Consider the following 17,989-nt stretch of genomic DNA (forward strand, 5'->3'; position numbering starts at 1 on the left):
ACCGAGGCTTGCCTGACTGGACTGGGAGGGGGGGAGAGGCACTTCTTAAGGCGGGCAGAGTCCATAACGACCTTAGGGAGACCGGATACAGGAGGAACCACAGGGTCACGGCAGGGAGTACTGGTAACCGGTATAAGGCAGTCCTTGAAGCAAGAGGTACCCCAGCTCTTGATCTCCCCTGTGGACCAATCCAGGGTTGGGGAATGGTGTAGAAGCCAGGGTAGTCCAAGGAGAACTTCAGAAGTGCAATTGGGGAGGACCAAAAACTCAATTTTCTCATGATGAGGTCCGATGCACATTAGGAGGGGCTTCGTGCGGAAACGCACGGTGCAATCCAACCTGGCTCCGTTGACCGCGGAAATGTGGAGTGGCTTGACAAGACGGGTCACCGGGATGCAGAATTTATTCACCAAGGACTCCCGAATAAAATTCCCAGAGGCACCAGAGTCCAGGCAGGCCACGGCTGAGAGGGAAGAGCTGGCTGAAGAAGAAATCCGTACAGGCACCGTGAGACGTGGAGAAGCAGACTTAGAGCCAAGAGACGCCACACCCACGTGAGCTGGGTGCGTGTGTACGTTTCCCAGGCGTGGAGGACGGATGGGGCAATCCACCAAGAAATGCTCGGTACTGGCACAGTACAGACAAAGATTCTCTTCCTTACGGCGATTCCTCTCTTCCAGGGTCAGGCGAGACCGATCCACTTGCATGGCCTCCTCGGCGGGAGGCCTAGGCGCAGATTGCAATGGAGACTGTGGGAGAGGTGTCCAGAGATCTAAGTCTTTTTCCTGGCGGAGCTCTTGATGCCTCTCAGAAAAACGCATGTCAATGCGAGTGGCTAGATGAATGAGTTCATGCAGGTTGGTAGGAGTATCTCGTGCGGCCAGAACATCTTTAATGTTGCTGGATAGGCCTTTTTTAAAGGTCGCGCAGAGGGCCTCATTATTCCAGGAAAGTTCAGAAGCAAGAGTACGGAATTGTATGGCGTACTCGCCAACGGAAGAATTACCCTGGACCAGGTTCAACAGGGCAGTCTCAGCAGAAGAGGCTCGGGCAGGTTCCTCAAAGACACTTCGAATTTCCGAGAAGAAGGAGTGTACAGAGGCAGTGACGGGGTCATTGCGGTCCCAGAGCGGTGTGGCCCATGACAGGGCTTTTCCAGACAGAAGGCTGACTACGAAAGCCACCTTAGACCTTTCAGTAGGAAACTGATCCGACATCATCTCCAAATGCAGGGAACATTGCGAAAGAAAGCCACGGCAAAACTTAGAGTCCCCATTAAATTTGTCCGGCAAGGACAGGCGGAGGCTAGGAGTGGCCACTCGCTGCGGAAGAGGTGCAGGAGCTGGCGGAGGAGATGGTTGCTGCTGCTGTAGCTGAGACTGAATCTGCTGTAGCTGCGACTGGAGTTGCTGAGTCATGGTGGTCAAGTACGACAGCTGGTGATCTTGTTGGGCAATCTGTCGGGATTGCTGGGCGACCAGTGTGGGGAGGTCGGCGACAACAGGCAGAGGAACTTCAGCGGGATCCATGGCCGGATCTACTGTCACGATGCCGGCTGGCAGGAGGTGGATCCTCTGTGCCAGAGAGGAATTGGCGTGGACCGTGCTAGTGGACCGGTTCTAAGTCACTACTGGTTTTCACCAGAGCCCGCCGCAAAGCGGGATGGACTTGCTGCGGCGGTAGTGACCAGGTCGTATCCACTAGCAACGGCTCAACCTCTCTGGCTGCTGAAGATAGGCGCGGTACAAGGGAGTAGACAGAAGCAAGGTCGGACGTAGCAGAAGGTCGGGGGCAGGCGGCAAGGTTCGTAGTCAGGGTGGATAGCAGTAGTACTGGTACACAGGCTTTGGACACACAAAACGCTTTCACTGGCACAAGGCAACAAGATCCGGCAAGGGAGTGCATGGGAGGAGGTCGGATAAAGGCAGGGAGCAGATGGAAGCCAATTAAGCTAATTGGGCCAGGCACCAATCATTGGTGCACTGGCCCTTTAAGTCTCAGGGAGCTGGCGCGCGCGCGCCCTAGAGAGCGGAGCCGCGCGCGCCAGCACATGACAGCAGGGGACGGGAACGGGTAAGTGACCTGGGATGCGATTCGCGAGCGGGCGCGTCCCGCTGTGCGAATCGCATCCCCGACGGCCATGACAGTGCAGCGCTCCCGGTCAGCGGGACCGACCGGGGCGCTGCGGAGAGAGAGACGCCGTACGCGCTCCGGGGAGGAGTGGGGACCCGGAGCGCTAGGCGTAACAATATTATAACAGTAATTCAGTGGGGCAAAAAAGTATTGTCAGCCACCAATTGTGCAAGTTCCCTCACTTAAAAAGATGAGAGAGGCCTGTAATTTTCATCATAGGTATACCTCAACTATGAGAGACATAATGAGAAAAAAATTCCATAAAATCACAGTGTCCGATTTTTTAAGAATTTATTTGCAAATTATGGTGGAAAGTAAGTATTTGGTCACCTATAAACAAGCAAGATTTCTGGCTCTCACAGACCTGTAACTTCTGTCCTCCACTCGTTACCTGTATTAATGACACCTGTTTGAACTTGTTATCAGTATAAAAGACCCCTGTCCACAACTTCAAACAGTCACAATTCAAACTCCACTAAGGCCAAGACCAAAGAGCTGTCGAAGGACACAAGAAACAAAATTGTAGACCTACACCAGGCTGGGAAGACTGAATCTGCAATAAGCAAGCAGCTTGGTGTGAAGAAATCAACTGTGGGAGCAATTATTAGAAAATGGAAGACATACAAGACCACTGATAATCTCCCTCGATCTGGGGCTCCACGCAAAATCTCCCCCGGTGGTGTCAAAATGGTCACAAGAATGGTGAGCAAAAATCCCAGAACCAAACGGGGGGACCTAGTGAATGACCTTCAGAGAGCTGGGACCAAAGTAACAAAGGCTACCATCAGTAGCACACTACACCGCAAGGGATTCAAATCATGCCGTGCCAGATGTGCTTAAGCCAGTACATGTCCGGGCTCGTCTGAAGTTTTCTGGTAAAAACTCAATTCATTGTGTCTGGAGGAGAAAGAATGCTGAGTTGCATCCAAAGAACACCATACCTACTGTGAAGCATGGCGGTGGAAACATCATGCTTTGTGGCTGTTTTTCTGCCAAGGGACCAGGACGACTGATCCGTATAAAGGAAGGAATGAATGGGGCCATGTATTGTGAGATTTTAAGTGAAAACCTCCTTCCATCAGCAAAGGCATTGAAGATAAAATGTGGCTGGGTCTTTCAGCATCACATTGATCCCAAACACACTCCCCGGGCAACGAAGGAGTGGCTTCGTAAGAAGCATTTCAAGGTCCTGGAGTGGCCTAATCAGTCTCCAGATCTCAACCCCATAGAAAACCTTTGGAGGGAGTCGAAAGTCCTCGTTGCCCAGCGACAGCCCCCAAAACATCACTGCTCTAGAGGAGATATGCATAAAGGAATGGGCCAAAACACCAGAAACAATGTGTGAAAACTTTGTGAAGACTTATCGAAAACCTTTGACCTCTGTCATTGCCAACAAAGGGTATATAACAAAGTATTGAGATGGACTTTTGTTATTGACCAAATCTCTATTTTCCACCATAATTTGCAAATAATTTCTTTAAAAGTCAGACAATGTGATTTTATGGATTTTTGTTCTCATTATATCTCTCATAGTTGAGGTATACCTATGATTAAAATTGCAGGCCTCTCTTCTTTTTAAGTGGAAGTAATTGCACAATTGCACAATTGGTGGCTGACTAAATACTTTTTTGCCCCAATGTACCTTTACTAAATAACCTGAAAACTTCATAGAAAATATATTTTTCTGGTTCGCTAATATAGGCATTAATGCTATAATAATTTTGTATTTTTGCAATATAAATATTTATCATCAAATGTACATTAAAGAGGTATTCCGGCTTTATACATCTTATCCCCTATTCATAGGACATTATGACAACAATATTGTAATCTTTTACTTTAGTATAAACTGTTACTACTATAGTTAGATCCTCATATCTAAATTTTCCATGACATGAAAATATACCAGCTTTATGTTAAAGGGGTATTCCAGGAATTTTTTTTTTATCTGACTATGCTACAGGGGCTGTAAAGTTAGTGTAGTTCATTATATAGTGTCTGTACCTGTGTTTCATGGTGGTCTCACAATTCTTCTGTTATTTTGGCCCCAATGTTTATTTCTAACAGCGTACAAAATGACTGTTATCTCAGGTTTTCCCAGGTTACATCACTAGTCAGGTGTTCAGAGGAAGCCTGTCTTTGCTTCAATGGGTGGAGTGACCGCTGGGCGGGAACATTTTCCAAGAATTGTAGTTTTGCAACAGCTGGAGGCACCCAGGTCATAAAATACTGGTATTTTGCTTTGAAGAGATCACAGGTGTGTTTCAATGGTGGGATGGCTGATGCGTGGGAGGGAGAAAAGTGACTGCACACTTACAAACAAGGAATCATGGGACTTGTAGTTTACGGGAACAAACAGGAAATAGCTAGTTCACAAAAAGATTATGGTAATCTCACAACATAGCCATTTAGCCCCAAGACAAGCGCAGATCCTTTCTAAGCATGTCCATTACTGTCTGCCAGGTACATACTAAAATCACCTTATGATGGATAACCCCTTTAAATTAATTCTGCAACAAAACATCACAAGAATATTAGCTAGATAATGATATTATACAAAGCTACATTTGATCATTAATCATGGCATAGGAACTCATGTCTCTAACATACACAACCCATTAAAACTATAGTTTGAGAAAGTCTGCTACTACCTCTAGATGTGGACAAGGTTCTAGCGCTACATTTAGTATCAGTCTTTGAAAGGCTGCATGTTTTACAACTGACTCACAGTCTCCAGGACTTATTGTTCTCTGTCTCCCTCTAGCAGGGTGTCTCACAAGTATAAGGATTAAATCAATGAAGCCTAAACTCCTTCTCAAACTGAAGAACCAACAGTTCGGTTTAACCATTTCTATTCAGAATATCTAACGCTATAGGCATTCTTTGGGATTCAGAGTTTCTTTCTGTGAAACAACTTTCTACTATGTAAATGTTTCATTTTTTGTGTATGTGAAGATGTTTGTGTACCTTTGAACATACACTGTAAGTCAATTCTTATGTGTATCTATGTGCATTCTTTTTTTTTTATTTTTTAAAGCTCCCTAAAGATATAGTTCAGATCCTCCCTTTTAGCAAAAATCATATGATTATGAAACAGTTTTTAAAAATTACTTATAATGAGGTTTGGATCAAAAGGTGCAGCAAGCAAAGACTTAAAGGACAATATTGATTTTTAAATAAAAAGTTGATATATAGTACTTCAAGCTTTTTAGTTGATTTTATATACAATCTGCACAGGAAAGATATGGATGTCTAAAATGTTATCTACAGAAGAAGTATCTGTGGAAGAGATACAGTTAAAATCACTATTTCCCATATCCCCTCCCCATGGAATGTCAATGAACAACTTCTGATTGGATGTTGGATGGAGGAATCAGTTTTCACTCAAGCTGGGAGAGAAAAGTTCCCCTCTGCCTTTGACCAAGTCCCTCAGTGTGGGGACAGTTCTGTTTTGCCTTTGGAGGTCTCAGCAGCCTGACCTACTTTCAAAAATGATATTAGATTCAAGAAGCCGTGGAACCTAATAATAATAATACTTTGTCATTCCCATTGGACATTTTTCTGCACTCATCCCCATAGACTATGTCCCAGTATTCCCACAACTATCTACTAGTTCCTATCCCTGAATACCCCCTATTGGATTGTGATACTAACAGGAACGTCAAGATTGTGGTTCTGGGGGGCAGCGGTGTTGGAAAAACAGGTAAGACTGATATATACCTACCTGTAATTCTCAATCTCCCAGTTTGCACACATTTAGATGGTATATTATAGCTTTCTGTTTTTCTATGTTGTTTGTAATATTGTTAATGGGTTGTTGGATCTATTAGATACTTACCAGCATCCATAATGCTATTTCTGTATGCTCTCAGTGTCAGCACAGAGAATTAGAATGTAAGCTCAATGAATGGTAGTGTGCTGCCAAAGCCCTTCACTAGTGTATATGTATATGTCACAGCAATTTACTAGAGCCAGTGATTCTCTTGTATATTCTCTTCTCAGCATTAGAGACAAAATGGAGAATATATGCAGAAATAAGAAATACGTATTCATATAAGGCTGTTTATATCAATTTTAGACATCTATATAATAGTTATCATAGTACTTCCTGAAAAGTTGCATATAACTAAGGCTGGGTTCACACTACGTTTTTGCCATACTGTTTTCGATCCGTTTTTCTAAAGAAAACCGTATGGCAAAAAACGGATGGAACAGTATGGAAAAAAGTAAACCGTATGCGTTTTTAAACAGTATACTGTTTTTAAAAGTGCATACAGTTCCGTCAGTTTTTATAAAAAAAAAAAATATACGTTTTTGAAAATGTTGTCCACTTTTAATGGGAGGGGTCTTGGGTGGGGACTTTAAGATTCAAATGCGCATGTGCAAAGTAAAAACGTATACGTTTTTCCTGTATGGAACCGTATACATGTGCTTTTCCCATTGACGTCCATGTTAAAAAAAAACGTATGCGGTTGCAGTACGGTTTTTAAACCAGAGACAAAATCGTGGTTGACCACGGTTTTGACTCCGGTTTAAAAATGGACAAAATTTTCAAAAACGTATGTTTTTTTTTTTTTTTTATAAAAACTGACGGAACTGTATCCACTTTTAAAAACAGTATACTGTTTAAAAAACGCATACGGTTTACTTTTTCCCATACTGTTCTATCCGTTTTTTTGCCATACGGTTTTCTTTAGAAAAACGGATTGAAAACAGTATGGCAAAAACGTAGTGTGAACCTAGCCTTACTGAGCTGATTTTGTATATAGTTTAAAAATGGTAATGTATAGAAATGTTTGGAAGCAATAAGAAATATACTCTTTGTTACAATGTGTGATATAAGCATCAGCTGCTAAGGCCATGACAAGACGACTGCTTCATTTGTGAGATCCCAGCCAGAAATGCGTTGTGCAAATCAAATTGTATGAAGTGACTGTTGCATGATTTTCCTTTGCTTGATTCACACTCTAATAGAATTGAATAGCAAAGTAACACTGCTGCCTTAGTCCCCATTCAGTTCTACTGAAGCATGGCTGTCACATGACTGATGTAGATCACAGCCAAGTTACATCAAAATGCAACTGCTATACATCTTATACATCTTCTTGATTAAGACACAGAGAAAAGCAAATTAAGTGCATTCCAAGTGGTGCGTCTGTCATGCAACTGTCACACAATATAAACCCCCTATATAGCCCAGGCCTAAGTCTCAGAAGAGTGTAAAACTCTAAACAAATATTATTAAAAACTAAATTATTATTTTCCTGTTGCTTATATTGTGCAAACATATTCTGAGATGATGTAGTCAGATTGTCTTCACTGTGTTGCAAACTAACTTTTCGAACAAAGATACAATATGGACAATTTCCACATTAGATACATACCCAATTTATAGGTGCAAAATCTAAAAAAATAAAGATTTTGAACCCAATAGTGGTCTTCAACCTGCGGAACTCCAGATGTTGCAAAACTACAACTCCCAGCATGCCCGGACAGCCGTTGGCTGTCCGGGCATGCTGGGAGTTGTGGTTTTGCAACATCTGGAGGTCCGCAGATTGAAGACCACTGCATAAGAGGTAATACTCACGTGTCCCCGCCGCTCCGGACCCGTCACCGCTGCCCTGGATGTCGCTCCATCGCTGTTGCCGTCGCTCCAGAATGTCTCTGCTGCCGGCCGGGTATCCTTGCTCTCCGTCGCCGCCATCACGTTATTACACGCGCCGTCGCCGCCATCACGTTGTTACACACGTACGTGACGACGTGATGACGAGGAAGGAAAGCGCCGGCCATACAGGGGATCCTTGAATGGAGAAGACACCGAGGAGGCAGGTAAGGTCTCTCCCGGTGTCCTGTAAGCACTAACCCGGCTATTCAGTCGGGCTGTTCAGGACCGCCGCGGTGAAATCGCGGCCGTCCCGAACAGCCCGACTGAACAGCCGGGTTAGTGTCACTTTCCCTTCAGACGCGGCGGTCAGCTTTGATCGCCGTGTCTGAAGGGTTAATACAGGGCATCACCGCGATCGGTGATGTCCTGTATTCACCGCGGGTCCCGGCCGTTGATGGCCGCAGGGACCGCCGCGATAGGGGTGTATTCACCGTATAAGACGCACCGACTTTTTCCCCCCCCAGTTTTGGGGAAGAAAAAGTGCGTCTTATACGGCGAAAAATACGGTACATACAGCAACTCTGACAGCACGGTACATACAGCAACTCTGACAGCAACTCCAAAATCTGTGCATATTAATGTTATATATATTGATGTCATATATATAACATTATTCATTCTAGTAGGTACCATTTGGTAGATCCATTCAGTAATTTTTCATTTTTAAATACTGAAGCTGAAAAATACTTTTACACTCAAGTCTCACCTGGGCTACTTGCAAACAATCACTAAAATCAAAGGTTATTTCCTCTTATGGGGTTCATAAAATGCATGTAACTATAGAGGGTGCAGAGGTTGCAGTAGCACCTAGGTCCTGAGTGGGGGCTTAGTTGCCTCTCTGCAAAATAAAGTAGCGCAAAAGAGTACATCACTACAATTCAGCAACCCATCATTCCATTTGGCAAGAAAAGTAGGATTTTAGAGAGCGAGGAGTCTCAGAGGTTGAATAGAGAATATGTTTTTTTAGGACTGGAATACCCCTTTAAGAATATAGGTTGCAACAGTAACAGGAAACTTGTACTTCAAATGGCCCAACCATTCTCTCTCACATAAGAGAACACTAGTCATGTAACTTGCATGTAAAGTTTTGGACTCTGTTACAGATTTTGCACCTAGACCCAGTATCTTCAAATTAGTCTTTTGGTGAAAGTGCTTAAAGTGAATCTGTCAGCAACCTGTGGACAGGTCATCTCTTTTTTTTGGTACCAGACCCTCTTAGCTTTTGTAACCTATAAGAAATTAACAGAAATGTGGCTTAGTGTGCATTTACAAACACAGGATCCGCTGCGAATTTGAAGTAGTAAAATCCACAATTAAAGATTCACAACTGCAGATTTTATAAGGCAAGAATGCTATGTAAAATCCACAACTGTGGATCCAGTGTGTGTGAATACATAAATGAATGAATAAATAAATAAATACATAAATGAAGGAATACATAAATGAATGTGTGTGTATGTGCGTGAATACATAAAATGGTGTAGCGCTGGGCAGCATGACTGTGCTTGGTGATCCCTTGAAGACAGTTATACTAATGCATTATTTACAACATCTAAACCTTCCTTTATTAAAGGAAATCTGTCATCAGTGTCACCTGCACTAATCTGTTGGTACAGACAGGTAGTACAGATGACACTGATGACAACGATTCTTACCTGGTCTCATTCAGTGCTGACATTCTCCGGATATCCTCTTTGTATCTTCTGCTCTGGGCCCGACTTGAAGCATGGGCAGAGCTTACTGACGTCACCGCTGCTGTTTACTAGCAGCGGGACCCGGCAGAGAACAGTGGTGACATCACTAAGCTCTGGCCATTCTCCAAGTCGGGCCCTGAGCAGAAGATACCGACAGGGCAGGCCTTTGGGGTGTGCGAGCTGTGTGGCCGCACAAGGCGCCATAGCAACAGGAGCGCCGGGTGGCCGACACAGCTCGCAGAGTAACAGGCCGGTGTGAGGTGGAATTTTGAGCCCCGTGAAAACTTGCATCCCCTCCTCTCCCAGCCCTCCGAAGATTTCCGAAGCTAGAGCTGGTACACTGGTACACGCCCCCTCCCTCATCTACCCTCCCTGAGCTTGGGAGGATGCAGGTCTGTACAGGGAGAGAGTACACACCCCCTCCCTCATCTTCAAATGCTTGGGGGACGCAGGTCTGCACGTGGAGAGAGTACACGCCCCCTCCCTCATCTCCCCTCCCTGAGCTCGGGAGGACGCAGGTCTGCACGGGGAGAGAGTACACCCCCTCCCTCATCTACCCGTGCTCAGGAGGACACTGGTCTTTACGGGGAGAAAAAAGCCAGAGCAGGGGGAGAGAGGAGGAGCACGGCTCCTGCATCTCCCCTCCCCACGGAGGACGCAGATCTGCACGGGGAGAAAGAAGCCAGAGCAGTGCTCCTCATCTCCTCTGCCTGAGCTCTGTCTGTGTTTACTGAACAGGATGACAAAGTACACGGGCTCGGGATTCATACACTGCAAGGACTGGGGATGATTTCTATGTGAGAAGCGGGGGGACATGCTGGGAGTTGTAGTCCTTGTTATGTGTGTGTGTGTGTGTGTATGCTAGTGTTTCAAAACCAGGGAATGCTGGGAGTTGTAGTCCCTGTTATGTGTGTATGCTAGTGTTTCCCAACCAGGGCATGCTGGGAGTTGTAGTCCCTGTTATGTGTGTGTGTGTGTGTGTGTGTATGCTAGTGTTTCAAAACCAGGGAATGCTGGGAGTTGTAGTCCCTGTTATGTGTGTGTGTATGCTAGTGTTTCCCAACCAGGGAATGCTGAGAGTTGTATTCCCTGTTATGTGTGTGTATGTGTATGCTAGTGGTTCCCAACCAGGGAATGCTGGGAGTTGTAGTCCCTGTTATGTGTGTGTGTATGCTAGTTGTTCCCAACCAGGGAATGCTGGGAGTTTTAGTCTATGTTATGTGTTTGTGTGTGTGTGTGTGTGTATGCTAGTGCTTCCCAACCAGGGAATGCTGGGAGTTGTAGTTAAATTATCTGTAATAAAAAAAAAAGATTTTTTTCCTCTTTGTGTTTGTTTACGGGGTAAAAGGGGGGGGCACAAGGTTAGCTCACACAGGGTGCCTGAACACCTAAGGCCGGCCCTGGATACCGAAGAGGATAGCTGGAGAACCACGGAACGGGACAAAGTAAGTATCGTTGTCATAAGTGTCACCTGCACTACCTGTCTGTACCTAGAGGTTAGTGCAGGTGGCACTGATGTCAGAATTCCTTGAAAGGGTTACTCCGCTCCCCAGCGTCCAGAACATTGAGTTCCTGAATGCTGTGTGCGGGCTTCCGTGTTCACGCCCCCTCCCAAAGACTTACATTGACGGGGCGTGATGTCATGAGGGGGCGGGCGTGAACATGGAAGCGTTCAGGAACTAAATGTTCCGGATGCTGGGGAGCGGAGTAACCCTTTAAAGAATAGGAAATAAGGTTTATATATTTGCAAAAGGACAATACTCTTTACAAAATTGTATTGTAAGCCACCTTTTATAAGCTTGACTGAGTATGAGATGTCAAGGTTTAGAATGGCCTTAAAATCTAATCTGTCACCACATCACCTAGATGGTATCCTTAAATAATTATTGAGAATACAGGTTTTACCATGTTCATGTGGTGCTGTGATGCAAAAATGCAGTGGAGCAGTAATTTAAGACTCAATAAATATGTATTCTGTAACACTCCCAGACTGGAACTTACTAAGGTTTTTTCTTTTCCTTTGTCCTAGCTCTGGTTGTAAGATTTCTCACAAAGAGATTTATTGGAGACTATGAAGCAAACACTGGTAAGTTTGAACAGTAGGTGGAGAGAAGGATCAATTGCCCAGCATGTGCTTAGTTAATGAACATAGATGGCATAGCAGCCTGTAGATTCCTGGTTATCCTTTCTGGGCATTAGCAGAGGATAAACTTGTACAATCAATATTATCTGAGACCCTGTCTGTCTTTCACTAACACTATCCTCATCTCAATGGAAAGCTCTATTTTAATTTAGCTACTAACTGATTTATATATCTGGACTTCCCATGTTGGGTCCCATGTTTAAGATCCCTATTTCTTGATTGAAGAGTGATTAGCAAAGGTACCTCTCACTCTTTAGGATCTGTCCTGTATTACACAGATAGGACTAGGTACAGTATAACGCAAAATTTTTACTGTGGTGACAATGCATGGATATTAGACACTTGCTGAAATGTTTTCCCATAGATCTATAGATTAAACTGATAGTATGGGAAGACGCCACATGATCAGCATAATTTTAAGGAACCCTTCAAACAAGTAGTTTCCCAGAGCAAAGAAACCTAATTATAGTCTGTAGACTGATAGGACTAAATAAAAATACAAGGTTAAAAGATAAACACAATAAAGCATGTCCATATATTCCTTATCTTCTAGAATCAGAAATAACAAATGTTAAAACATAAATCTAAGGCCAAAATCCAAAAGAATGGCAAAGCGCCATTTCAGCAATCGGGTGCAAAAACATATTTTTTCATCCATCAAGTCCGTATATAACTATTACATAAAGTTATAAAATGATAGCAATATTTTTGTACTGATGTGATGGGTGAATAAGTTGGATTACTGGAATTCTGCTTTTCCATTCCTTTTGATTTTGGATGTCTATAAGGTTCTTTGGTCAGATCTTTTGGCAAGATGAACCAATCACTTCCCAGAAATACAAGTCTCAGCACTGTGCTCTTTCAATATCTACCTTTTGGCATAAATATTGCGACAAATTCAAGAAGCCCAACTTTTTGCACAGGGGTGGTTCTTTCTGCATTGTTAAGTATTTACATTTTTTCATGAATTTAAAGTTCAGTAATTAATTGTTTTCTTACTATATAGGTGCATTATACTCAAGAAAAGTGACAATCGATGGGGAACAAATTTCCCTTCAAGTTCAGGACACACCCTATGTTTCAATGGAGGTAAGCAGTATAAAGCTTTTACACTTGCTAGATGATATATGTTTAAAATGGTCAAAATTTTAACATTAAAATATTTTTTTTTACTTTTCCACACGTTTACATTTAAATGTCCAGCTTAGGCTGTATCCACTTTACGTTATTGCTATATATAGGTTTACATTGGGATGTATACAATGGGTGGTATGGAAGGTATAATCCTCATTTACCTCTAAGGTATACCTTTGTATAACCATACAGTGGAATATGGAATGTGTCAGCTGTTAGTCTCAAGAGTGAAAAAAATACAGTTAAATATACAGGTTTTTTGTTTGTCAAACATTACTGGAAATTACCGTCTTTTATTGTAGGTATTTTAGTGCATGCCCTGTACAGGTGCCAAATATATCCTTTTATTGTGTTCGATGGGTAATTACTGGCTTATACCATTGTTCTTGAGCTATCCCGTTTCATACGCCAAATGTAGAGTGAAAACAAAATGTGAACAGACCATTGTCCCAGGAGCCATATTTTTCCTGGTCTTTTAGTATTTATTGATAACAGACTGTAATTTATTAACTGCTGGATATAAAGAAGAATTTCCGAGTACACTAGAACCTTGTTATTCCTCAGTTTGTAATGGTTAATATTTAATCTGTAAATTTGTTTAACATTAGTTTAAAATTTTTTTGTAGGAATTGATTCAGATGTTTCCATTCCATGGTGATGTAGAAACAGATACTGTTTTTCATAATACATTACAGGGCTGGGACTCATTGTAAACAGTAGCAGAAGGACCATAGTAACATATCTATCTTGGAGCTTTTGTGGTGTTCTTTTATCATGGCCATTTGTGTGGAGCCCTAGTCTTATCGTTAGAATCTTCTTAAACCATGTTGGGAGACTTTTTTCCCTTCCTGCATTAGCATTGTGGTCCCCCTTTTACCAAGCTGCTTTCTTTCCATGCTGGTTCCGGTCCCCACTGCTTTTCCAAGTAACTAGCTGATTCACACACCGGTTGATATGTGAAGCGTTTGTTACTTTTTCTGTGTAACGCTATGCAATGCTCAATGTGAGCCTCAGAGTTACATAGAGAAAGTGAATTCCTGGTCTTACAGCAAGTACTGTGTGTATCACTTAGCCACTTTGGATAGCAGAAGAGACTATAATCGTCATAAAGGGGGAAATGAAGCTGTCCGGTTAGAGGCTTTGGTAATATTAGAGGAACCATTTAACAGCTAATACGGGGAGCAATCTACTGCCAGCACAAATTAAAAGAAGAATACTGGCAACATCAGTGACAAAAATTTAGATCCACCAGGCAGATGGTGAGATTTTGGCTTAACTCTTTAGCAAATGCCCTTTTCATAATCTAAGCAATGCCATTACATGCTTGGCATTTACAGGTTTAACTCGGATTGACAGAAATTCCCATTGTCTTACACTTTGGCTGGTGACTGGGTCACCCACCTTTTTACGTGCTCTCCCCTATTTACAGAACATGGCTGAACCATTGCATCAATAAAGCTATTTCTGCCTTTTGTCTCAACTTAATCCTTCATAGTCTGTAAGCTCTCACAAGAAGGTCTGATTTTTGTCTTTATTTGTACCCTCAAAATTGTAAAGTGCTTTGGAATTTGCTGGTGCTACGAAAATAAATATTATTCTATTATGTTTGAAAGCCAAAAACCAAAGCATTTTTCATTTTAAATATGTTCTTTTAGTACTGAACACATTAGTTGTGGCTGTGTATCTTCAAAAAGGATCTGAAAATAATGCGAAATCCAGCCCTGCTAGTTATGCTTAGATAATGAAGTGTTAATAGACAGGCTGTCATAACGAACAATAAAACACTCACATTGTAGTATCACCTCTTTAGACCTTGCCAGTATAATGACATCATTGAGTCTTATCATGTATAGCATAACCTCATGATGCCAGTATTGGATCTAGATTTATGAATACTCTTATTTTCGTAACATGAAGTCACATTAGATATACCCTGATTAAGAAGTTATGATCACAAAGCAAATAAACATTACCACGGCTCTGTCATTAGTCTATGCCACCTATTGTAAGGGAAGCATAGAATGGGGACAGGTAGGCTCTCCTTTTTAACCAAAATGGGACTGAAAGTTATAATTTTTTTGTCCTATTAGATTAATTAGAGAATGCACCCAACCTCCTCTGCACCTCCTCACAACCAATTTAACAACAACCCTAAGGCCACCCAACCCACAAACCCCACTGATAGGACACTTAAACAACACATACTGCATATCATTTAACCCCTCATACCATAAAGCCTTCAAGTGAATTCCAACTATTTATACTTAACCCCTATCCACATGATGGGTGATAAATATCTGATGGTGGTGGGTCCTTGTGTAGCTATCATTGGCAGCACCATAGAAAATGAATGGAGCAGCAGCATACATTTGTGACTGTTCTCGAAATTGTGGGGGCCTAGCAGTTTGCCCCCCCCCCCCCATGATCATCCGGTAGATAGGGGGTAAGCGTTATGGGTTAAAATTTATTTTTTAAGCAGTAATATCTGATCGCAGGGGTCGTGACGTCATGGCCATGCCGCCTTAATGCAAATCTATAGGAAGGGGCATGATGTCCGTCACACCCCCCTCCCATAGACTTGCTTTGAGGGGGCGTTTCTGTGATGTCATGTGTGGGCGTGGTCATGACGTCAAGAGCCTCCGGCACTGTACCCGATGCTCTAAACGAATGACGGGTGCATCAGGGAGATCAGACATCTTATCCCCTATCCTTTGCATAGGGGAGAAGATGTCTAGGGGTGGAGTACCCCTTTAACTAAAGTTTGGGAGGACTAGACACACCTTGATTCCCTGCTGCATTAACTGGTCCTGAAATGTAAGGAAGGTTTATGAACCCCTATGCCGGTGTGAGGTGGTTTTTTGCGCCCCCGTAGATCCTTGCGTCCGCTCCTCCCCCAGCTCTCCGAACATTTCCGAAGCTAGAACTGGGGGAGGGCAGAGCAAGGGGAGGGAGGAGGTTCACGCCCCCTCCCTCATCTCCCCTCCCTGAGCTCGGCTGCTGGACGCAGATCTCTACGACCACGCCCCCTCCCTGAGGACATAGATCTCCACGGCAGGTCCCTCCCTCATCTCCCCGAGCATAGGACGTAAATCTCCACTGCAGGTCCCCTCCCTCATCTCCCCAAGCTGAGGATGTAAATCTCCACGGCAGGTCCCCTCCCTCATCTCCCCAAGCTGAGGACGTAAATCTCCACGGCAGGTCCCCTCCCTCATCTCCCCCAGCAGATCTCCACGGTAGGTCTCCTCAAAGGGGGACATACTGCACGGGCTACAGGCTAAAGGGGGACAAAGGAGGACATACTGTACGGGCTAAAGACTGCACATGCTAAAGGGGGACATACTGAGCTCTATGTGTAAAGGGGGACCTACTGTACAGGCTTAAAGGGGACATACTGTACAGGCTAAAAGGGGACATACTGTATGGGCTAAAGGGGGACATTTAGCCCGTGCAGTATGTCCCCCTTTACACATAGAGCTCATTGGGAGCACTGCTCTTCGTCCTCAGGGAGGGGAGATGAGGGAGGGGACCTGCCGTGGCGATCTATGTCCTCAGGGAGGGGGGCGTGCTGTAGAGATCTGCGTCCATCCGAGCTCAGAGAGGGGACATGAGGGAGGGGGCGTGAACCTCCTCCTTCCCCTTGCTCTGCCCTCCCCCAGCTCTAGCTTCGGAAATGTTCGGAGAGCTGGGGGAGGAGCGGACGCATAGATCTACGGGGGCGCAAAAAACCACCTCACACCGGCACCTCCACCCCCTACCTCCCCCCTAGACCTATTTTGCTTCTTACAGGCCATGTCATGCAGGCTTCCTCATAAGATGTCAATACGCGTTCAGTAGCAGTTGGATGGACAGTCTCTCCTGGTTGTCACATACACATGAATGTTTAGCTTGGCCAAACGTTCCTGTGGTCTTAAAGAGTGGAGGGCTAAGCTGCTGTCTTCTCAAAATAGTCGAGCAGTTGAAATCCAACATTGTCGATCCTTCTCTCCCCCCATATTATCCGTTGGCGTAACGTTAGGAGGCCCATATAGATATAAGACAGTCAGTTGACCCTGCTGAAGTTGGCAGGTTGGGACAATTCTTGACTAATGTGTATGGCGACCCTTAACTTTTAGCTTGGGTCTGGCTTTCCCTAATAAACCAGTATGCAGTGACTTAATTTAAAGAAGCAAAGATGTATGCCCATAAAATTATCTGTTTTAATGTTGGTTAAGGTTATCTTGATATGTACAAACATTAGCCTAAAATGGCATAACTCTTTTTATATAATCACAGCCTAACATAGCCACATTGTCATATACATGCATTTATACATACTGAAAACACTTCAGCATTGTGTCAAGAAGGTTTGCTATAACTATGGGTCCAGGGACCTGGTACATTGTACACTACATTAACTTTTTAGAAGGTAGTTTACAAATTTTGGAAAGTGTTGCTGTCCCGAGTCCCATTTCTAGTACATGAGAATGCATGTACTGTTCCATCAGACAACAGGACATTTCACATCCTTCCGTCAGCAGTGAGGTCAATGCCATATTAAACTTGTCTTGGGACAAAATCCAACAAGAATTACCATACAAATTCCCAGAAAATGAAGGGGCATAACTTAATTGTAATTTACCATGTATGCGTCATGCTAACTTCCTGTTTACAATGGCTGCCGGGATGGATCTTTTTCCTTCGTCTGTGTAGATTATAATAAATTATTGCAAAAAGAACCATCTGGATATAGTTTACTTTTCTCTAAATGTAAGAAAAAATGCATATTGATAGATATATTAAAATTAATTCCCAAATGTTAGTAAAGTTTCAGCCATCAAGAGACTAAGAATATCTTCTTTTGGTGTTACAGGGGTATTCCAGGCAAAAACTTTTTTATATATATCAACTGGCTCCAGAAAGTTAAACAGATTTGTAAATTACTTCTATTAAAAAATCTTAATCCTTCCAATAGTTATTAGCTTCTGAAGTTTTCTGTCTAACTGCTCTATGATTATGTCATGTCCCGGGAGCTGTGCATGATGGGAAAATTTCCCCATAGGAACTGCACAGCTTCCGGGACGTGAGTCATCATTGAGCAGTTAGACAGAAAACAACAACTCAACTTCAGAAGCTAATAACTATTGGATTAAGATTTTTTAATAGAAGTAATTTACAAATCTGTTTAACTTTCCGGAGCCAGTTGATATATAAAAAAAAGTTTTTGCCTGGAATACCCCTTTA

The 17,989-nt window shown here is 43.3% G+C and overlaps 1 protein-coding gene across 2 annotated transcripts in view; it reads left to right on the top strand.

The window, feature by feature from the left end:
• Positions 1–5,519: 5,519 nt before the first annotated feature.
• The window catches only part of LOC130291114 (ras-like protein family member 11A-like), a 59,453-nt gene continuing 46,983 nt past the window's right edge, over positions 5,520–17,989 (top strand). The window contains exons 1-3 of one of the 2 annotated variants that reach the window (XM_056539539.1): positions 5,520–5,836; positions 11,522–11,578; positions 12,642–12,724. In XM_056539539.1, the coding sequence (XP_056395514.1) occupies positions 5,716–5,836; positions 11,522–11,578; positions 12,642–12,724 (261 nt within the window). In that variant the 5' untranslated portion in view covers positions 5,520–5,715. Of the gene's footprint in view, positions 5,837–9,626; positions 9,885–11,521; positions 11,579–12,641; positions 12,725–17,989 lie in introns of those variants that run through there. The other variant, XR_008847798.1, reaches the window with a different exon arrangement.

This window comes from Hyla sarda, chromosome 9 (genome assembly GCF_029499605.1).
Source record: "Hyla sarda isolate aHylSar1 chromosome 9, aHylSar1.hap1, whole genome shotgun sequence".
NCBI lineage: Eukaryota > Metazoa > Chordata > Amphibia > Anura > Hylidae > Hyla > Hyla sarda.